Source organism: Anopheles stephensi, chromosome 2 (assembly GCF_013141755.1).
Source record: "Anopheles stephensi strain Indian chromosome 2, UCI_ANSTEP_V1.0, whole genome shotgun sequence".
Taxonomy (NCBI): Eukaryota; Metazoa; Arthropoda; class Insecta; order Diptera; family Culicidae; genus Anopheles; species Anopheles stephensi.
Window position 1 is genome coordinate 39,713,923 of NC_050202.1, and position 23,676 is coordinate 39,737,598.

The following is a 23,676-nucleotide window of genomic DNA, read 5'->3' on the forward strand; positions in this document are numbered from 1 at the left end:
CTACTTTGTACGGCGTACAAGATCGAGAACCGATCGCGCGCCTCAAGTGTTTCATCGCGTTTCATCGTCGAGCAGTGGAAAACCGTTCCTGAGCATCGCGAACCTCGGATCCGATCCGGCGGGCTGGTGTGCAGGTGAGTTTATATACCGTCCATCGGTATCTTTCTCCAACGCTCACACTAACACAACGCACTACGGGCTACGAACGGACGTTCAAACGGGAGTTCCCTCGGGGCGGTGGAAAAGATGCGAACGGCTTGGGTTATGTGTGTGGTTAAATGTAGGTCAAACGGTGGTTGGAAAATGCTCGCCTCGCTTTTCCATCAAGAATATGTCAAAATAAACGATGATATTTAAACCAAATACCACAGTTCGTTGGAATAGGAAGAAAAAGCAGAAAGTAAAGTGAGAAATGAAAGGTTTCAAAGAAATTTAGTAACATAATTTTATGTTTAGCACAAGTGACATATAAATAAGTTGGTTCTCCTTCCTAACACAATTATAAGGCGTAGAGATACTTTCACGAAGCAAGAGATCGTTTCTCGGCGGATCAAGTCCCTGGGAGGCCCTGAGCAGAGGTGTAGTTGTAGACCTCCAACACATCCCAGGATCGCAGAACCTCACAGCCTTCTGATAGAAAAATATTCCCCTCGTTCGATATATGCGAGGCCGTTTGAAAGCTCGGGCCCCAAATCATCTGCTTAGTTTGCCTATAATATGATCCTTACCTGTGCGGCATTATTTTCCACCAAACTTCTTTTTTTTTAACACGCTTGATAGTTATAATTTTTACACAACTTTTGGTCCTTTATTATTAGTTTTCTTTCTTTTTCTCTCAAAATGCTTACCCCTAATGGCAGACGGAAAAACGCCCCAAAATATCTCAGTTTTTTACTTAACAGTTTATAAAGGCGCTTGCAAAGGTGTCGAACACAAGCTTTGGATTGACTTGAGCAGATCAAGCTGATGCAATAGGTTAACTTTTCTAAGTAATTCGTGTTCATTTATCACCTAAATTGATGCTTTACACATTAAATGATTTTTTTTTTGTTTTGAATTCACTATGAAAACCTAGGGCTGATTATCTAACTCCAGGTTGCACATTTCCTACGCTTTGCAAGTTGAGTTCAAAAATCGTGTCCCCACTAAAAATATTGAAGCAGATTTTTTATTTTATTATTTTATAAATATTTTAATAAATATTTCTGATATGCCAGGAAAAAAAAATCCGGGAAATTTGAACAAATACCAGTAGCAACTACAGGGAGTTTGATAACTCTGCTTGCAATTTTCCCACAAACCATCCATTGCTAGGAAGATCTTCCTTGCCTTTGTTGACCGAACCTTTGAAGACCCGATCCTGACCTAATGGGCCGGAGAAACGGCTCGAGTCAAACCGTCACCCCAAACCAGTTTCACGGTTGCTTATATCACTTTCTTCGCTCATGCTTGTCGCGCCCTTGTTCCGGAACGATCGTGAAGAGCGTTTATTAGTTTTTTTCTGCCTGTCCGTGTGTGTGTGTGTGTTTGTGTGTATTTCGCTTCTGCTGGGCCCCGGTTTACGGGTTTTGCACGTTCCAGATTGAAATCATTGCTGCTTTGCTTCCCTGAACCCGGTGGTACAAGGAAGGTACCAGGGCTGATGGGTTTTAAAAGACTCTGAATCTGAATAATTTGCGACACACCGCAGCGGGAGGTGACGATCGGGCTTTGTAATCATCGCCTCAACCACAGGGCGAAGCATTCCACTCAAGCACACACGAAGCACATCATATTTCTATGCCAGCAGCGTCCGTCCTATGTGTCAGTACGGGAAATGAGGTGAAATTATGCCGTTTCACCGTTCGGGCGCAGAAGCCGCAGGACCAGATGGCATCAAACGACAACGTTAAGATGTGTAACGCTTCTTACCGGAACGCACCCAAACAGGAATTCAATTGGATTGCACTGTGCGTGGCCCGGGCGCCACGACGTCGTCGATGATGATGATGATGATGATGGTGATGCTGATTCTGATGATGACGGTGAAAATAATGATAGGAATGACGGTGCCAAAGGAGGATGATCGCCAAAGGAAGACAAGACATCCGCGCTTCAGGAGATGTTGGGTCGATTTATGGGTCAGTCATTCTCCAGACTAAGTCAAGTTCAAACGCGACGAGTTGCCTCCGGAGTCGTCAGATGTGCGGATCCTCCTTCGGGGATCTGTCGCCGTGTTTTGGGGGATGTGTAGTGTGATATTATAAGAAGAGAGGTGAAGAATTTTTTGTAAAGTGCAGTGAAGAAGGTTCGAAACAAATGTGCTACAAACAGTGAAACGGAAAGTCGCAAATTATCGTACAAAGGTGTTGATTTTTTTACTACTCTAACCAAGTGAACATTCCCGAAACACACCTGAAATTCCTCAGACCTGCGTGTACAAAATATGGATCGAAATTCTTCTTTTGAAGGACGTGAAGATCTTACAGAAGAAATAATTGGTTCTTGAGTGTTTCTTCAAACCAACCGTTGTTTTTTTGCAGCAAATGTTTCAATGACACCAATTTAATTGGGCAGTTAAAAATGTCGTAAAGAGAATAACTTATAATTATTACCACCTATTGACACTTGTTTCCAATTTGCACCGTCATATCGCCGAACAGGCTTTTATTATCCTCCACCATCGTTTCAATGAGCATTTCATTGCTGTTCCCTTACAGTTCCTTCGATGCCAGATACGCTCCATGGCAGTCCATCAATCGCGATTGAACATTGATTAAACATATTAAAAAATCTCGTAAACTGGTCAGTCACTCGGCAAGAATGGCGACAAGTGATCAACAAATGAGGGCAATCAAGCGGAATGTCCTGTGTACTTCGAGGCGTCGAGTTTATGCGACCGCCGCTAAGCAGACAACATCAACGGCCAAGAGGTAAGTGTAACTTGCTCATAAAAATATGGGTTCAGGGTGCAGTTGAACAAAAGAAAGTCATATTTTATGGCTTTCTCCGCAGTAAACATACTTTTCAACTGTGGAATTTGCAATAACGGAGATATCAATAGTGGTTATTAACCGTCTTGTGTTTATATTAAAACTAATATGCCAGCAATACGGTCAGGCCGTTCTTGATGAATAAAAAAAAACTAAAATGACAACATGGTCAACCAATTGCTGGTTGTTTCATTTGGCATATTTAAGACCCACTGTTTACAACTCTTTACCGTGCATACACAGCATAGGGTCATGCCCACCAGTCGTAAGGCTTCTGTTCGAGCGCTTACGGCAAACAATTTTCAAATCAAAACAACCAAGTTACTTCACTCCGCATAGCCAGACCGGCCACCATTTGACGCCTCGCTTTGTATCAATTAAGTCGGCGGGCACCGTTTGTTTTGGTAGATTTTACGACTCTTTACGTGACTCCTCGCTGCTTTTGTTATGGACCCGCTCAGCTCAGTACCGTACTGTGGCTAGGCGGTCGTAGATTATGGTTCCCGGGGCACAGTGAATGTATCGGTTTTGGAGGCACGTGCTTCCTCTATCGGCCGTACACCGTACTACCTTCCTCCGAGCACGAACTAAACGCGCGGAATGATGAAAGTAAAAGTGTGCTTCAATACGGCCCTCCGTGCTTAGGCAGCTTTCGTAACTTCTTTCACGCACACTTTTAAAATTCTGAGAATCTTATGTACGTGGAAGGTTTCAGGTCAGACCTGAAATCATTTGATATATTTTACACCAAGCACCAATCACAGTCACTAACAGTTTTCCTTTTATTTTATGCTATTTTTTCTTTCGATCTTTAGCTGCCTCTCACCATTTTTATGGTCTGTGCTGTTTTGCCTTACCTTTGCCTTTTGTACGGGCGAACTAATCTCCTTAGAAGAGCTTGCAAAGCACGTGAAACAACAAGATTTACTAAACAACGATACAGCCACCAATAATTCCGATCTTCCGCATCCGATCGTCACGTTCCCGACGGATCATAATGTAACGCAGCTCCCCGATACCTCGATGATATCACCGAGACGGCACAAAACGCGCCGAAAGGGCACAACCGGTGCAAACAATTCGCATCGCAGTAAGCCGAAAAAACGAAAAAATGTTATGCAGATGGCGTTGCAATCGGCCGCACGCAAGGGACTGGAAGCGATGATCGAGCTGTACGATCGAGCGGAACCGGAGCTACTCAAACGAGGTACTTGCTCAAAAGCTGTTCTAAAATAACCCAATCGATAACTGTGTTTAATGTGTTTGTCTTGCATTTTAGGAGCCGTGTTGGACGCAAACGACCCAGGAGCATTGCTGGCGCAGTTTAGTGCCTCGAACCAAACGGAAATGGATGCTAAAGCTGCCTACGCGACACTTGTCGCTGCAAAAACATTCAAAGAAAGGTATAATAGATGCTTGACTTCATTGATATTATTTTCTTAGTAACTGGCGCATTGGATAAATAGTCATGGTCTGTTAAATACGTGTTACAATATCAATCCATGCTAGTCGTTAATTCCAAGGTTATGGTTATCGATTGTAATACTGAATTTAAATTTTAATCTGGCTCTGTACGAGTTGATGAGGATCAACGGTGTAGCTGGCAGAAGGACGAGCTTTATGAGCTACAACTTCAATCATAACTGCCCGACTTCAGTGTTTTTTTTTATTTATTTACGAAGGCTTTGGGTCTCTTGAGCCTTATCTTCCGCTGTTCTTTACATGATTATAATTGATATACCCCGACTTCGGTGAGCTAGACGAGCGGCGGAAATGATATCAACAAATCTAGAAAGTGATTTGGATTAAAGGAATCCACAGGGACATCTTACAACATTTATGAGAGGTAGAGTTAAGTCATTGCAAACTGTGGAGTTCAAAACCTTAAGGGGGTTCCAGAAGGATACTAAACCTCTTAACCGTACTTGTATACCGTAGTTTTTCATTAGCTTTTGTTATAAAAAAGACAATACGTTGTTATATTACAATCAATTATGTAAGCTCTGAGATACTACTTGACTTTTATTGCCATCATCCTATATACATAACAGTCATTGGATATTTCATATCTCTTTGAAGTTTTTGTGACTCAACCGATGGCTGGCTTCCTCATATTAATGGCTTTTGGCTATTGATGCCAGTCTCTAAATGTCTACTTCTCTTTTTGATTTTCTTTTTTCGTTCTTTCTTGTAATCTCGTGGAAAGAATAGTTAATAGAGCCATTTAGAAGATAAAGTTTACTAATTGAAACCCCCTATCACTACAACTATCAGTTGTGCTCTTAAACAAGATGTCAACATCTTGTTCTCTTGACTTTGGAAGGCCATCACATAGATAAATAATGTAATTAAGAATTAAGTAAAATAGCTAAACCATTTGAGGATACCAGTTGAGGTTTTAGAATCAAAATATCCTTATTGCACTAGAGCCACAAGCGCTTACTTACATGGTCATGGCCTGCTGCAGCAATTCTCGATCGTCAGCCATCCCGACCGTTTTGGTGGACGCATCAACGCCATCACTCCATATCAGTTTGGGCTATCACGCCGTGTGAATGGCCTATAAGGACTTTACGGGCTGGGTAGTCCGTCCGGTGTCATTCGCATGATAGAACCCGATGTATAGTGCTGCTAGCTCGATCCTTTGGTAAACTTTTGCTACATAGTAGAGCCTCCAACCAATTATGTCTACGGCATCAGATCAGAATACGTCAGGTAGTGGATTGATTTGTAGAAGAAGGTCCCGAAGTTTCCCCACAAAAGCAACAGATTTAGACCGTTGGTGCTGTTTGGTGCGATGAGTATACGATTTGTACTAGGTACTTTCCTATCCCCAATCGTCTTATGATAAGTAAGTATTACAAGCTAAAACTGTGATACCAAGCTAACTCTAGCTCCAGTAACGTCGCTATAGTGCGGGATTCGTATATCCATCTCATACGGAGCAAAGCACACAACTGTGCGTGTTATAGTGGAACTTTTACGATATGCTCGTGAACATTTGAAACACAACGGTTGTTGCACAAATAACACAACATGGTTGTGATAACCACACCCTAGCTGCCTCTTTAATTCATTTATAACGCGACAAATCCCGAATAAGCTATACCCCCTGGCTTGGCTAACACTCACGTACGCGAACAGCGGCACAGCTACAGCCCGTTCTACATTTTGTATGCGCAACATTTCTCCCATGCAAATTGGCATATTGATATAATGTTTCGGGATAATTTCGATTAAATGTGCGACCCTGTGCGTGCTGCGTCGGCCACCCATGCACGTTCGACCTAGAAAGCATAGCTCGGCGGCCAACAAAAAAACGAAGAGGAAAACAACAATCAGTGCAACCAATGGCGGACTATCGATGACCATTAAAGCATAAGCCGATAGCGTCTGCCTCGTGCACACACAGCACGATTTGTTGCACGGTTTGATTTGAGCTGCGAAACAGAACCGCGCCGCGCTACGCACTGGCGCAATAGAAGGGCACACTTTAATGTTTGGCCGTCTTCGTCTTCGCACCATTGCATATCGACGCAAGGGCTGTGTGTGCTGCATATTGATTGCGGAGCGAAACCACCGACGTTCACCAACCCAAAGCAAAATAATGAATGATCGTAGGCTCGCAAAAGGAGTTCAACAATTTGGGGGTGTTTGTTTTGGGGCCAACACTCATTTGTTTCATAATTAATTGTGCGGGATGCGGGGAGAGGCCGCAGGGGGCTGTTGTGCTGGTTTGCACAATTAGTAAACACGGTGTATTAGTATTCAAATATCTACCCAACCTTTGGCAGAGTTGCAGCCGATCCACCAGGGTGTACCGGGGCTGGAGGGCGATCCCAGGGTGGCGATGGCCGGAACGACTTCATGGTTATTTAATTACGCACAATTGTGTTGCTCCAGTTGCTTCAACTGATCTCGATACGTTCGACCCGTTGGGCAGCCATCCATAGAATGGATATTGAACTTTGCATTTGCATATAAGGGATTATTAACCTCGAAACATGGTTTGGTGTACGCCAAATGTCCATATTTTCTCTCTGTTTATTCTATATGAACCCAATCGGTCGAAGTATGTCGGCATCGTGGTGAGCTCGCGTTAAGTTTTAGACGACACTTTGCAATACACTCCCCTCGATAAGCGAAGTTGCAAACAAAGATGGTCTATTATCATGCAACAATGTTGCTCAGGTTCATCTCGCCCTCTTACCCGTACCGTACTCATCGATGCAACTCGCCTGCCCGCACCACGTTATTTGCATAGAGTTCACAGGCTCCCATTATTAAAAAACTAATTGTACGACATGAAATACTGACATACCGCAAAACACTTATCAGTCGTGCGAAAGCTCAAACAGTGCCGGAATGGAATGGAATGGCATGTTGGCTTGGGCCACAAAATCGGCATCTTGCCTGTTGCAACCACCGCCCTTTTCGCAACCAACCAACCGATGCACGATGAATAATCCCCAAACTCCCCCAGACACAATGGCCAACTTTCTCGCAACGCAATTACACGATGATCTTTCTTCGACCCTCTACTCTGCAACTATATCAAACCACTCGGCCAAAGGGCACATCGGCCCTTGTTTGCTGTGTCCTGCTTTCCGTGTCGACAAATTGAGATGGACAGCTACCGGGGAGATACCCGGTGGACAGTTTTGCATGCCAAGACCAAAAGCACCGCGTTCGTTCCGCGTACGAGCATACGTACGCTGTTGCGGAAATTTCTTTTCAACACGTTCCGAGCGCATCTCCATAGTAGCTAGTGGCTAGTGGCCGCCCCGCAAGTCCCGCAACCGATTTCGTAACTTCGGTCCGCTGTCAACGTGCGAGCGCGTAGAGCAACCGACCCGTCCGTCTTTGTCATGGTCCATCTTCGAAGCTGTGAGCAATAGGAGGTTGCTTTTTATTATGCGATTACCACTGATGGTCGCGTACCGAGAGGCGCAGGCAGCGACATGGTATTTGGCCCGGGAAAACAGGCCCTACACAATGGGTCTTCTCTTAAGGCAGTGCTGATAACCGACGTGATGGCTTGTCGTAGAAAAAAACTCTACTATTTTCCTCGCCCGTTCGACGACTATGGGTTCAGACGTTGCGTACGAAAGGAAATTAAATGTAGCGTAATATTAAAATACAAGACAGTGTTCAGCTTTCATCGGCCATAGTGGGTTGCATTTTGCTTAATTTACAACGATCAGCAATAACTAAATCATAACTGAAAAGCTTAGCTTAGATCGTCAGCTTAGACAAAATTGTTTACATTATGGTTAATCATTCATGTCTATAAGATGAGATGCAAAAGAAACTTGTAGCAACTTGTTGTGGAAGCTAATTTTTATGTTTGTTTTATATATTTTCAAACGGACTTATATATTTATCATCGAACTTTTTAACGTATACAATTCACGCCAACAAAACATCAAACAAACGGACACATCACATACATCGAATCTGGCAGAGATAATTGCTTGAACGCTAGGACGAATCTGATTACTCAATCTCTCACTAGGACGCTCACACTCGTTCGCTGACCTCGCGGTAGATCGCACTATCACATCAACCGGTGACCGTTGCATGTCACCGGTGAGTTCCCGTGACAGATCTACCGAGCCAGGTTGGACCATAACACTAATGTCCATTAACATCTACTTTGAATGGCTTCTGACTTAGTAAATATTCATTTGTTTTGATAAAACATTACGTTTGTTAAATTAAGGAGAATTCAAGTGTTTGTGTTAACGTTCGCATTTAAAAATAAAAATTATTTTGCAACCCATTCCAGATAATAGCATGGAACGACTGCTCCTAACCCTTACGGCCCTTATGCATGGAGGAATTTAGTTATGAAACCATGGCGTAAACATAAATGGTCCCATGTTTTTCAAGCCCTCCCATGCCGTAACGATTAGATGATCCTCCGTCTTGGTTGCAGAACCTTTGGTGGACAGAAGTGTTGACGTTTAAAGAGTCCTACGTAAAAGTGAAGTCCAATAAATTCCATTGATCGCCGCTGAGATCAGTTGGCAATCTCTTCGATCGACGAACTCATGCTCAATGCCGGAAAGATATTTTTCACAAACCTCGACAGCCGTTATTGTTGAAGATTTTGAATAACAATTTTGTTTTTGTCCAGAATCTGCTTCCCTATTTGTACGGATATTTAGATCCCATGTTCTCAAGTTTCCTATAAAGCAAGATAAAGTCTTATAATTTCCTCGCAAGAAGCATTCAGCAAATTTTGAGAGGTTACTTTCAATTTGTTCAAGATCCCAACCTAACGCCACAACCTCTTCTCCACAAAAATCTCAGTGGCTTAGGGCCGCTGCAGTAGTCCTTTGATCCATTCTATCTTTCTTACACCTGTTTACAGTTACAGTCGAATCGCTCACCGTTTGCTGCGACTCATGAGCTGCTTGCTTTGATTTGCGTGCCGTTTCCATCGAATGCGCGACATGACGACCGAATCACATGCCGTTACCATGGAATCACGTGCCGATATACATGGATTTTCGATTGCTCCTGTATGAAGTATTTGGTGTAATGAACAGACCGGTTAGTTTGTTACCATTAGAAAACATTTCGTCGGCATTTTTATACGAACAAACGGCTAATAAACCGTAAATGACGAAAAAATGTGTAATACAATACCAACATCGAACAGTATCGTTCGCTATCGAACACAAGACTAGTTTTTCAGATGTGGTGATCTATACATTAAACTAGCGGAAATGAATGGGTTCGAACGGCGAACAAAATTTAGAAAAGTTCATTTAGCTAGTTTACATAATTTCTTTTTCAATATTTTTCATTGAATTCCATGAAATAGTTTGTATGTATCGTTCATTTTTGCTTTGACACAATATGTAAAACACGTGAAAAATTGTTTAAAATAATGCTTTCTATTGCCTTTAGTCGTTAAAATTATCCGTAAGTTTAAGCGATAACAAAAAAAAACTATTGCTTCGAGGGAAGAAGCGAATTTGAAAGGTGCAAACATTCACAAATCCATATATACCGGCACATCATTCCATAGTAACGGCATGCGATTCGACCATAGGGTCGCTCTTTCGATGGTAATGGCACGCAAATCGAAGCAGGTAGCTCGTGAGTCGAAGCAAACGGTGAGCGATTCGACTGTAACTGTAAACAGGTGTATATACCCCATCCTCTCAGTCTATGAGGACGATTTATAATAACTTGACGGATTCTGCCATTCGATGTCAGTCAAATTATATGATTATATTACAAAATTATACATTCAGCCCAAGATACAAGGAACTTCGTTGGAGTAACAGGTCAAACAAACACATATTAATGCATTTTTCTTACCGAAATAACCAAACCTGTTTGGCCTAGTACAATTGCTTCGTAGTGCAAGTGTTGCTAACGAGATTTCTCAATTTTCATGATACATCTTAATAAGCAACGCAAATACCATCGTTTTCCATCAATTGTTACAAAATCATAAGCTTTTCCCATTAAACAAATGAACTGAGGCTTCAATGTTCCGCAAACGCTCCACAGCCGTATTGTTTGCGTTCGGTTAAAAATGTTAAACACTTTCTTTTCGCACAACTACTTTTTTCCCATGCACTGTTGCAGTGTTGGGCGTCCGGACCGATGTGCCGTTCCTGAAGACTCTCATCTAATCAAACCCCATACTAGCTCCCACACTCTTCTGCATCATTATTGTACCAAGCGTAAGCAAACAAAGTACAATAACAATACCGCCTACCACTGGCCTGGCTCTGGCTCTATGCATCTCAATCGTCACGCGGAACCACCGTTGGGATGCAAGAAGGCAAACTAATGTTTAAAAATGATTTGATAACTAAACTTCACTCCACAGTCACGGGGCAGAAACCACCACGAACTAACCACGCTTTTTTGTTATTGTTTTGATTTTCATTTTTGGCGTGCTTGCCTCCCCGGTCTTGGGGCGCGGGTATCGGCATCGTCTCTTTTGGCAACGCAACGCACTCTCAAGCGCGTATGGTGCTAACATACCTTTTAGGCACCTAGCTGTTACACAATGCACCACAACCAAACCGAAAAGCCCATCGAACACGGCAAACAACAAATAAAGCTGCGATGAGAACCAAACTTTCTCATCAGCGAACAAACGAATAAGCAGCAGCAACAGGAGTAAAAAATGAACGACGAATTCATCACGCAAATATCTTACTAAGCTTCGTCGTTAAACAACACACAGCGAGACAGCGAGACTTTTCACACCCCTCAACATTGTCTGCCAGCTGGCTGGGTGGGTGGTTGGCTTAATCGTCGAAATGAAGCAGAAGACAACACAACCCAGAGAGAAAAACGACAACAACATAACAAAATGAAATTATGACAGTCTCCCGGGGCTTGTTTTTGCGGGTTTTGGAGGGTAGCTCATTTGCCGATGCTTACATGCCCTCCCCGGGCAGCTGTGTGAGAACAAATGGTAAGGTGGAGATCACGGAACGAGAAACCTAAGAGAAGCATTCGGTTTGATTACGACGGTCGGTGGCTTATGGTATGTTAGGTCTGTGCAAGATGATTCCATTATGAAGCAAGCTTCAGTCAGGTTGGTTGTAAAGTTAAGGGCTTGTTTCATCACCAAGCCAAGGTAAATGATGGTAGTGATGAAGTAAACAGCTCAAGTCCCCAAGTATATCTTCAGTTCCAAGAACTCACCGATGAAAGGGATGGAAAAGCTATAAGCAATTCATATTTCTCCAATCTCAATCTTACCTCCCATGGAGCTTTCGATCGACACGTACCCACCACCACCACCGCAAAGGCTTCCGCGTTATGTTGTGTCACCCGCTTAATGACTGGTTCGTTCGCACTCACCGCCATGCCATCGCCGATTCGGAAAAGCTCCTTGATACATTTATAATGTTTCATTTTGTCTTTCGATTCCGAGTTGCAAAAAGAAAACCCGAACCATAATTTACATCTTTCCGTCAACCGCCCCGGGACACGGTTCGTATCGCTTCTCGTAACGATCGGACGATTGGTTGAGGCGGTACGTACAATTTACTTTTGATTGGTGCCATTTCTACGATTGATTGGTTCGCTGTGGCAAACCGGTAGCTGGCGCATTCGAAGACATCCGGTGGAGTTAGTCGACCGATCGTAAAACAAATCAAAGGCCACCCCCAGCGGCAATTCTGTGGGCATACGGAAACCTGCACATTATATGATTAGTGTTATGTCGAAGATGATTGACGATTACCGTTCGAATGTTCCCAGGTGGCGCGACGTTTTAATGCTGATATTTGCATTTCCGCACTACTGCTGAACGAGCTCCCAATTCATTGAGTGTTTGTACAGCGCAGTGATTTTGATTTTTTGGTAGGAAAATGTTATGTTTGCTGCTAAGGTTGGGATTTATTTGCAACTCTCTCAGTACGAGCAACAACAACATATTTCAAATGTATAATTTTTCCTGCTGCAGAAGTCCTCCAAATCTCTCTGCTGATAGACTCGCCAATGGTACGACCTAAGAAGGTTTTGCAAGCCCTGCGTTTAATAACATCTACTGCAATCAAAGCCGTAGCGGAGCTTAAATAGTTCCTGGTTATAAAATAATCTCTTTTGTCCATTTGCCCATAAGCGGTAAAAAATCCTTCCGAGCATCTTCCCATTCCAATGAGGCCGTAAAGGATGGCATCACTTTGGGACAAACCCGAAAGCAGCGTTAGAAAGGCTCGTTGAACTCAGCACCTGTGCGACGCGACTATTTTCCAAGAGGAGGCCGAGATCGGAGGTCTCGATTGTGGATATAGAACCCAACAGTAGAAACTAGGACATCCCTTTCGAGAGTTTAGATGGACGTTATCCACGTTTCGAGGCTTCACATTCGACATCGGTCCACATAGGATGGTCCAGTGATCAAGCTTCCCTTACGGATAAAACCATCTGAAGAAGATAAAAGCCTTTCGGGTCCGCGTCCTTCCATCCAATGAAGCTCTTCCATGAGGAACCTGCCAATGGTGAAAAGTCGCCGTGTTGTCTGTAGAATTCCTCTGGCAAATAGTTTCAATGGGAAAGTTTCATCGGTTGTTGTTTTTAACTTTTGACTAGAGAATAGATGGGATTATTGTCGACTCCGAAGGCGCGATCACTTTTCTGTAAAATTTTCTCTTTAACACCCATAAACAAGAGAGATTTTAGCGTATTTAGAATTTTTAATTCATACACCAGAAACATGATACTGTTGCTTATTACACTGCTTCGCAATTAATCCTTCCTCGATGGTATACGAATTTTATTAGAAAGGTGATACAATACCACGTACCTGTGTCGCTGCTGTAACACTGCTCCTCAGCGACCCCGCTCCAAACGGTCAACCCGACCCGAAAGACACTTTTACTACTCCCACAGTTCCCCGGTACGGTGCTTTCCAATAATAGCACTCCAAAAACGAGTCAAACCGGTGTGTGATTCAATGATGCAAATGGCGAACGTCTTCACCATCTTCCTCCCACCCTTGGATCTTTTGATGCTGAGGAGCATCACGATCGATTCGAGTACCGTTCGAACTCCTCGATCATGAGCAGACACCATGATCATGTGTGGAGAAAAAAAAGGCATGCTATAAGACCTCGAGTCATCGCAGCCATCCAATCCAGCATGTGTTACGGACGGACACCCGACACAGCCCAAAAGCCGCGGGTCGGTCGTCGGTCCCAGCACGTGTTCGATGAATTAATTATCACCTTATGTAAGGCTATGCTCGGCCACTTTCTCCCACACTGTGGTGCACACTGTTTCTTTCGGAGGAGTGATTTTAAGCCAACGAGAGACGGGCTTCTCCCAGTCTGATGATGAGCAGTGCGATGATTTCTGATAACCTACCTACCCATGGCAACCCAGGGGTCTGGAATCGGACGCACTCACAGAAGCACTAACAAAAAACAGGTTATGCGGATGGACCTGAATCTCTCCATAACCTTTTTTCCCATAAGCGCGCTTGCTTCTCCCATCAGGAACGATCTTCGCCAGGGACGGAGAAAATCCTACGTTACGTTACAGTTGCGGAAGTATCGTGTTGCAGACTGTATAACTTTTTCCATAGTCGGGTAGCTCTTGCTGCTTCATTTCCTAGACTGGAAGAGACTGGAACTGGCGGGTGGGTGCGGGTAGATACGCATAGACATCGGGCGCCACCGTAACCCACCGCATCCCATCCCGATGGACGACAGCTCTTTTGGGCTGATTTTTGGAGAGACTCCACTCCTAACAAGGCATTCGAACCGCCTTCTTTGCCTCTTTGAAGGCTACATCCTCTCGAACTTTTTGAAGAGGATCTTCAACGGTTTATGTTTTTACTCGCTTGTCCCAATCGGTTGGTTGTGTCATAGTGGCGCACGGTTTGGTGCAATAAATAGATCACCGTGGCAAAGCTTTCGGCTGGAACACTGAAAAGCTCTCTGTTTGGGCACAGCCCAGTGATCGATAAATGAAATTGTTCACATTTGCTTGTGATGAATAAATGTTAGCTTTGTGGTTGGCTAACGAGTAGCGACTCCTTTGCAAAGGGACCAAAGTAAAACGATACCTATCAGGATGGGGAAAGCTGTTAAATATTAGGAGAGCTGATCGATACTAAAATTTGTGTTGTAAAGAGCGCAACGGTAAATATTTAAATATGCTGCGTAACATGCACCTGTTCCATAAAATATAGAGAAAAAAAAACTAACACTTCTCAGACCAACAGCAGTTTCGATTTATCCGCAAAATGCTACGCTGGGTAGAAAAATAATGGTAGTAATCACTCAAAACATGTGAGGCCACCACGAGGTTGCTTTCGGTTACCGCTACTCGTTCGGGAGGAAGATCGCCTCTCATCTGCATAATTACATTAGTTGCGCTCCGATTTGGTGGCCAAAAAGTAGGAACTTCACTCCCGCCAACTTTTCACCCACTCGCCAAGACAGCAACCTGATTGATGCATTCGATGTGTTTTCCACCGATTATCCACTCCATTCCACCCCGGATCATTCCGACCTGATTTGGCCTTTCTTTCTTCCACCTCTCCGCAAGGCTCAAGACACTTTCTATTTCCGGTCGACTCGACTCACGTACCCCGAAGCCACCGCTTTGCGGATGTGCCGCGCAGGTAGAAAGTAGTTTACGCCAAGTTTCCTGCGTTGACCGCAGCATCCGTACCAAGGCTGCCACCACTGCTTACCTTGCCAGCACTTTCCTAGCAAAACGGGGCGAACCTTCGACAAGGAAGGCTTTCTCGCCGCTGGAACTGCAGCCTGGTGGTGCTGCTTCGGATTTCACTTTACGGGTCTGATACTCATCTCATTGCGGGGCGCAACCAAACCAACCAAAACAACAACCAAAAAAACCAACAAGACGATCGCAAACAACAATTGCCTGTCTGGGATACTTTCTCGAATGCTCTTGCCACAAAGTTCATGATCTCGCGCCGGGCAAAGGTCTTGGACTTTCTTTTCTCCTGCGAAAGCCGTGGCATAAGGGAGACGCCGTCACCGAAAGCCCACGGCGGCCAGTGACCCAAAAAAGCCACGGAAGCAACGGTTGGGATGTGGGAGGTGTTCGTTCCAAGGACTGTTTAAACGTTTCCCAGCCCGGCCGGATGGGCGGATTGCTTTAATTGAATGTGATAGTTTGTTTATCCGATCGCTCAACGAACGGCTGGTGGTGTTAGGGAGGTGCGGGCCAAACGATGGAGCCCGATTGATGGATGTTGTGTCAGCTTACCTGTCAAATGGTGAGACTTGATTGAATGCACAAGCAAAGGGAATAGAGGCGGCTTAGGAGAGCGCTAATAGTAGTCGTAGAGTATATGAAAGTGTTGTTTTCGTTTGACAGGCAACCAAGAAAGTTTGGTGCATTATTTACAAATGCATTTTCTTTAGTTTACGTATCAATGGAAACATTTTGTTTATGCTTATGCTACATATGACTCAACTAAATCACGTTATCACGTGCTAATGACAGAAACTACCAAATCTAAGCCCGCAGAGGTCGACCTCGCGGGCCCTCGTTAAGCATAACCCACAGGCGGCACCAGCAGGAGAAATTGGACAAAACCTCAACCCAAACGGCACGTATACCACCACGTGTGCCAGTTTGCCTGGGGCGAATAACAAACAGACTGACCTCGGAAACGCTGCATCGCGTCGCGTCGTTGCGCATCGCCAATCGGATCGATCCGCATCTCGGCCCAACCCTGATCTCGACCCGCGTGCAGCCAAGCCAACACCGCCCGCCAGCACACAAAAATAGCGATGGTTTTGATTTCGGGATCACCGGCGTCAAGTTCAGTGAAACGAGACCTTTCTGTCAACTGCGCGACGGATTTACTTGGCACTGTTTGCGGAATTTCAATTTCACTCGCAGGCTCGTGCGGCGTGCATCAAAAATTGGTTGTGGCCATTCACTTACTAAACTCCGCTACTGTTTGTTTACCATATTCCCCATCGTAAGAAAGTAGGTGGTTGGGGAAGTGTTAAGGAAGGTCAGTTAATGGCTAGAATTGATGTAGCTACATTGTGGCTTAGGTTAGTTGAGCTAACGGTCGTATTGGGGAAGTTGTGGATCAAGCCCTTTAGACGCAATCCAAGTAGAATTCAACATTGAAGCCTCTAGCATGTCGAATATGCTGACTGGAACGAGCCCTCTTAGGGAAATGCTTGGCCCACTAAATGATCGATACTTCCTACAACCAGTTTCAAGGAAGATGCTGCATAAGCTCAGTTTACTCGCGTTACGATGCTCTCCTGTATAGCGGGACTCTAGGCGGATGATAACAACTCTATCCCTCTATCTTTCCCATCAATGCCACCAAAATCAATCACAAAAAAGAAGCGATCAGGGTAAAGCAAAAAGCTCCACTTTAAATTAGCAAAGTAAGGAAACCGGAGCAGTCCATGACGAAGCCGAAACGGGTAGCCTACTGGAGAACAACGGTGCTCCGAAAAACCGTCATCCGAGCCAAACATCGCATTCGTCATAGTCACCAAAACGAGGCGATTTAATTTTCTTTATATTGTGACTTAACCAAAAAACTTACCAACTTGTGGTGTTCGACAGAGAGAGGCATGAGAAAATGGCAACAGCGCAACTACGGAAACGTTAAAGCGTAAGACATAAAAAGAAAATTTATAAAGACGACACTCGGGCCGGGAGGGAGGCACAGATGAAGATCAAAGTGCTAAAATGACGAAAACAAAAAGTGCGCTCCGAAAAGAGAAACTGCAACGCGAACAGGTCGCGTCAGTGTCGCGGTTCATGGTTACGATCGTCAAGAAGACGTGATCGTTCACTTTCCCCTGCTTGGGATGGTTGCAGTGGGTCGTGAAGCATTAATTCCGGTTCACCAACCGTTTCCGTTGGCCTGTAGAGCCCAGCGAGTGACACTCACGTACAAAACCGTACGGCAGCACGTTGATTAGAGCTCACAGGAAGACCCTGCTGTGCCTAGGAGGAGGCTAGCAAATGGAAAAGCTTCCAGAGAAAATTGCTATGTGATCACATTCGGGCGATTTTTTTCTATTTGCTTTCCCCTAATAAAACATCTGCACAGAGCAGATGGAGCGATAGGCCAACAGATATGGGTTGACAATTCCGTTCAGGCATTCAGCACCAGCTTTCCATTCGTAAAATATATGTGGAACAGTGTACGAAGACCATCAGAAAGATAGACCACTTAGCAAGATGTCATCTCGCGGATGGAGGGTCGCCGATCGTGCCGGCTTCACGTGTCGCGTATCTGACTATTTTCTTCTGCACATGTACGGTCCACACGCGGTGCCTGCTTCTGGCTTAAACCACGGCCACCCTTAAAAAGAAAACTGACACGATCGTTCAGGGATCCTCCCTTCAATGGATGGTGCAAAGAGCAAAGCGCTAGGTTAGGGAAAAGAAAACCGCATTGATCCCAACCCCACCACGCTCGGTCGGTGGAAAGTGGCCCCATCTGCTGTAGCGCAGAAATGTGCAGAAGGTGCAAAACGGGCGGGGAGCACTGAATCGGAAGCGATCGTCCGCTCGGGCGCATCCAAGGCGTGGTGGAAAACTTTATAAATACGATCGTCACGATCGCAAGCCAAGTCAGTGTGGCGCACGGTTCGTTGCAGTGTGGTTCGTCGCAAGCCGCCAGCACAACGAAGCGAGCGAAGTGAATCACGAGTGGGGCGATCGTAACCTAGAAAAACAAACGGACAGCACGCGCATTCGAAATGCAATTAAAGTGGCACCGATCGAGGGTGAAAGTGAAAGTGGTGGCTGCCGCTCGGGTTGAAGTGATCATGCACGACCGGGACCAACTGGATAGAACTGACGATACATGAGCGTTGAAACAGTGTTCCTCACTAACGATGTGATTTTTTGTTTGTTTGTGAATTTCTGCCACTTGCGGCGCGTCCAGCACCAACGTCGAGTACGTTGCGATCGGTCGACAAGCGCCACCGAAAATTTCGCTCAAGAAAACACCGCTGGAAAAGTTGTGTCCGTCGCGGGAAGCACCACGCTGTGTGCCGGCTAGTTTGCGCTACAGAACGCACGATGGAACGTGCAACAACGCTCGCCGACCGCGCTGGGGATCGGCCCAGATGCCCTTCCATCGGTTTCTGGCCCCGGAGTATCAGGACGGCGTCGAGGGAATACGGTAAGTGAGCTGTGATAACAAGTGGCGAAGTTTTGTATTCATGTTGTTGGCACTGTGATTGGAATCGATAGTTCGATTAGTGATTTCCTTTGATTTATGGTTGAAAAAATAATGCAAAAGTGGCCAAAAGAAAAGAGAAGGGAACTATTTAATTTCTGAACTGAAGTGTTGTGGCAATGGCAGTGACGCGCGACAAAAGCACCACCAACTACGTGGATTACTTATTTCCTAAACCATTGTCTCCCCCATGTAGTCGATCCGTAACGGGTGCCACGCTTCCCTCGGCCAGATTCGTCAGTCTCGTGGTCCATGGGTCCCGCAACGAGGAAGCACCCGTGACGATGATGCTAGCCCTCTGGGGACAGCTGATTGACCACGACCTCACGGCCACGGCTCAGCCACGCAGCATCAACGGTTCGACGCCGCGTTGCTGCAACGGAGGCGAAGAGAGTACGCATCCGTCCTGTTTGCCGATCAAAGTCCCGCAAGACGACCCCTGGCTATCGCATCTCGGTGTGCGCTGTCTGGAGTTTCTCCGCTCGGCCCCAGCTCAACGGCGCGACTGTCTGCTGTCGTGGCGGGAGCAAACCAATCAAGCGACCTCCTTCCTCGACGCATCCCCAATCTACTCGAGCAATCCACGTTCGTCGGACAATGCACGGATCTTTCGTAGCGGTATGCTGCTTTTTGGCCGTGGTCCACCCCACGAGGACGTCTGCTTTCGGGCAGCCCTGGCGAACCAGTGCATACGGCCCGGTGACAGCCGGAGCGGTGAGCAACCGGGCCTGCTTATGATGCACATGATATGGGTGAACGAGCACAACCAGATCGCAACGCGCCTGTCCGACATTAACCCACACTGGAGCGACGAGAAAGTGTACCAGGAAACGCGACGCATCGTGGGGGCGCTTTTCCAGCACATTACCTACCGCGAGTTTCTGCCGCTGGTGCTGGGCAAGGAGGTGTGTCGGCTGTTCGACTTGGAGCTGGAAACGAGCGGCTACTACCGGAGCTATGATGCGAACGTGAACCCCACCATAGCCAATGAGTTCTCGGCCGCCGCATTCCGGTTCGGGCACTCGCTTATCCAGAGCACGTACATGCGTGCGGACCGCCATCACCGGTTCATCGCAAACAATGTCAGCCTGCACGAGGACACGTCCGAGGGTGACTTTGGAGGTCCGGGTTCGTTGCACCGATTGCTGCGGGGAATGGTCAACCAGAGGGCGCTGAAGCGCGACGAGTTCATCACGGCCGAGCTCACCAACCATCTGTTCCAGACGAAGAGTAAGTGCGCCGTACGGAGCGTGAGCCTGGAGAACGATTTTCACTCATACATTTCTATGCGCTTTCCTTTTGACAGGTTTCCCGTTCGGTCTCGATTTGGCTGCGATCAACATCCAACGGGGTCGCGACCATGGGCTGCCGGCGTACGTCAACTGGCGTGGTCCGTGCGGTCTGTCCAACATTAAAGATTGGTCCGATTTGGAACGTGTCATGGGTCCGGCTTCAACGAACCGTCTCCGGAAGGCCTATCGCACCGTTGATGACATTGACTTGTTTGTCGGCGGTTTAGCTGAACGGCCGGTGGTGGGTGGCATCGTGGGGCCAACCTTCTCGTGCATCATTGCCCAACAGTTTAGCAATTTGCGCAAAGGTGACCGGTTTTGGTACGAAAATTCGGGCTTCGAGTCGTCGTTCACGCCTGCCCAGCTCGAATCGATACGACAGGTGGCGTTTTCGCAAGTGCTTTGCCGAGCGCTGGGTGGCGGCGGAACACTACAACCGTTCGTGTTTCTTCCGTCCGATTTTGGCCAGAACGAAAGACTACCGTGCGAATCGAGACTGATGGCACCGATCGACCTGACGCCCTGGAAAGAACGTGACCCATTCAATAACGACCCCGGAGACGAAGACGAGGACGAAGAAGATGACGAAGATGACGACGAGGACGAAGAGGACGAAGCGAGACCAGCCAATGGAACCGTACCGACAGCCGACCAAGCGACTGCCCAATCCTCGACCTTTTCCTCAACTACGACCACTACGCGACGCCCCTCCCTGGTACTAGACACCCCCAGTAACGTCATCAACAAGGTGGACCTCATAACGAACGGCAATACCGGTGTGCAACCGAACCGACAGAGACCGCAGTCTTCGACGCTGACAGTGGGACCGACGGTTATTATAAGCAACAAACTAGACCTGACACCGACACCAACCAACAGACCAACACCTGCCAGTGGACAGTCCTCGACTCCGACGGTTATAGATCACAAACTCGACCTGAAAGTGACTACGAAACCTACTCAGAAACGCAAACCTACACGCAAAACGACTACCAAGAAACGACCAACATCGTCGGGCACCAGACCGTTAGTGACCAGCAACCTGGACTTTTCTGCCTCACGCAACACCAACGGAACGATTACCTCCGACACAGAACCTACCGACCACCAACAAGAACTTGTACGCACGAGACGGGAAGTGACCAACGTTAGGGATGTGGACGCACGGTACGGGTACTATCAAACACCTTCGCCACCACCCGACTACGGGGACTACGACGCGGATTACAGCACGGACAACGAGCCTCCACCACCGTACCTTGCCTACGGCTACCATCTACCAACTACTACTACGAGGACGACTACATCGCAACCACTAGTGTTTGGGTACTATCCTCCATATGGAGGGAACTACTACATGGCTCCACCGACACCACCTCCACCCCCTCCTCCACCAAACCCTTGCCTCGACACCCGCAGACCGTTACGAACGACGCCGACGACGACGACACCACGACGTAGACTCACGGACAAGCACACGCTAAACGCAGACGTACCGCAGCGACCACGGACATCGACGTTTAGACCTCCGACCGACCAGAACCTTCACAAACCACCACCATCCAATAAACCATTCAAACAACCCTCTCTCGCACAATCTTCTGTCTTTTCGGTGGACTTTAGAAGCCTTCCCCTCACCGGTGTCCGTCGCCCTTCCACTAACAGTAGCAGTAGATCCTTACGCCATGCTATCTCTACTAGTAACACCACTGTCGCCTCCAACGGTTCCTCTACTCGCTCCGTTTTTCCTACTTCCGGGGATGTTCCTATGAAGCTTTCCGAATCTTTCTCTGTCTATGACTACGGCAATGACTATGACGATACGGTACCGAACCCGACCCGACATACGACTACTACCGGCGACTCTAACGACGCCGACCGACTGACGGTTCTTCCGCTTGACGAGCACGACGGCTATCTGCGACCGGAACAAACACACTACGAACCACTTGTACGCCAATCCGGCACCACTACGGGTCACGCTTACCGAGACTATTGGACGCGGGACGGGACAAGGACGAGATTCTATACTGACTATCTGACCGACAGAACATTGCGACCTCTGTACGACAACCGTACGCAACAAGACTACTACTACTACAGATACGCACCCGAACATGACAAGCCACTACTGTTGGACGACTACTCAGACAAATTTGTTGGACAGCTACTGAACGGAGAAAAACGTGACGCTACATCTTCACACGATGACAATGGACCGCCGGCTAGCTTACCGAACCACAACCGAAGACTTAGAACGATCGACTCTGACGGAAAACATAAAGACGCTCGCTACAAAACTGACCAACGATCGATAAGAGACGACACAACGAAAGACAGGACATTGACAACGAAACTGAAAAACAAACGACCGACCAACAATCGACTCAAGACGCCGACCAAGAAACCGAGTGCCATTTCCTTGGTACCGTTTGTACTGCTGACCAGCATAGACAGGTAATTGATGATGGCTACACCATCCACACACGCCGATCGAAAGCAAATTAGCTTATCGCAATTTTTTGTTGAACCTTCTCGCCACAGACCAGACAATTGGGTAATGTATCATTCCAAACCATCGAAACAGCGCAAACCGCCGGCGACGGTACCACTGCTTAAGAGTGATGCCCTGTCGCTCAGCGAACTCCCGTCACCGATTGCCGATCAGGATTGAGCTGGATGTTGCATGTTTCAACAAACGCATTTCCATGACTATTTTACTGCATACTCACTACATTATCATCAGCGTATGGCTATTTATTTATTCCACAACATTAAATAAACTTTATATTGATGAACGCATATCGTATGGAAAGCAAAGGCGACTTAGCACGCAACAGCACGCTTAGCACACATGATGACAGTCACGCAATCGAGTATGGTTTACGCCGATGAACGTCGTCCGGTAGTTTTGGGGAAAGCAAAGCAGTACGATATGAAGTGCATGAAGGTTCAAAGGTTTTCAAAAAAGATCCAGCTACATTGGGTTGCTGCTATGCCAATGCAATCGCCGGCTTGTAAAGCATTTCGGCCATTTTCCTCGTTCGCTACCGCAATGCTGTCGTCCTAGTATCCAGCAGTTGATAATCGACGTTGATGAAAACCATCCTCAAAAAAAATCAAACACACGAAAGATTGATTGAGACTTATGTTGGATAGTGAGCTCGAGAGCTACTGGGAGGCCTCAGCTTTAAAAGTTTAAGGCTCTTAGTGCACTTTTCTATTTTAAAATTGGTCCCTTGGAACAGGCCGCTTAGATTAGGACGATTGGACTATGTCCCCTCCAAGGGGACTATGCCCCTTGGACTATGTCTGTTGGACTAGGGTCCTTGGAGCAGGCCCCTTGGGCTAAATCCTTTGTACTAGGCGCCTTGAGATAGGCTCTTTGGACTAGGCCCCTTGAAACAGAGCCCTTCCTAGCAGCCCACTTGGACTAGGCCTTTTGAGAATGGCCCTTTGGACTACGCCCAGATTTTGTCATAAGCTTTCTGTCACTCATGGTACAGTGGCTGGTTTGACCGGGTACAAAGTTGATGCACCTGAACATATAATCTGTGTTGCACTTTATAGCAACGACACAGTTGGTCAGTCAGATAAACCTATATGTAAATGTGTACCGTTTTCAACTGGAATCCACGTTTCCATCATGATTCTTCTTGTCTGATTAGGTGTTGTACAACTCTGTAAGTCAATAGGAGCCTTATTATTCAAT

General features: G+C 46.4%; 1 protein-coding gene across 1 annotated transcript; it reads left to right on the forward strand.

Annotated features, from left to right (window-relative positions):
• The first annotated feature begins 23 nt into the window (after window positions 1-23).
• On the forward strand, window positions 24-22,766 carry LOC118507874. The gene is made up of 8 exons (XM_036047081.1): window positions 24-134; window positions 2,700-2,912; window positions 3,788-4,179; window positions 4,252-4,375; window positions 18,376-18,615; window positions 18,869-19,902; window positions 19,979-22,421; window positions 22,509-22,766. Exons 2-8 carry the CDS (start codon window positions 2,803-2,805, stop codon window positions 22,636-22,638), a joined length of 4,473 nt encoding a protein of 1,490 aa, XP_035902974.1. The 5' UTR covers window positions 24-134; window positions 2,700-2,802; the 3' UTR covers window positions 22,639-22,766.
• Window positions 22,767-23,676: the final 910 nt, after the last annotated feature.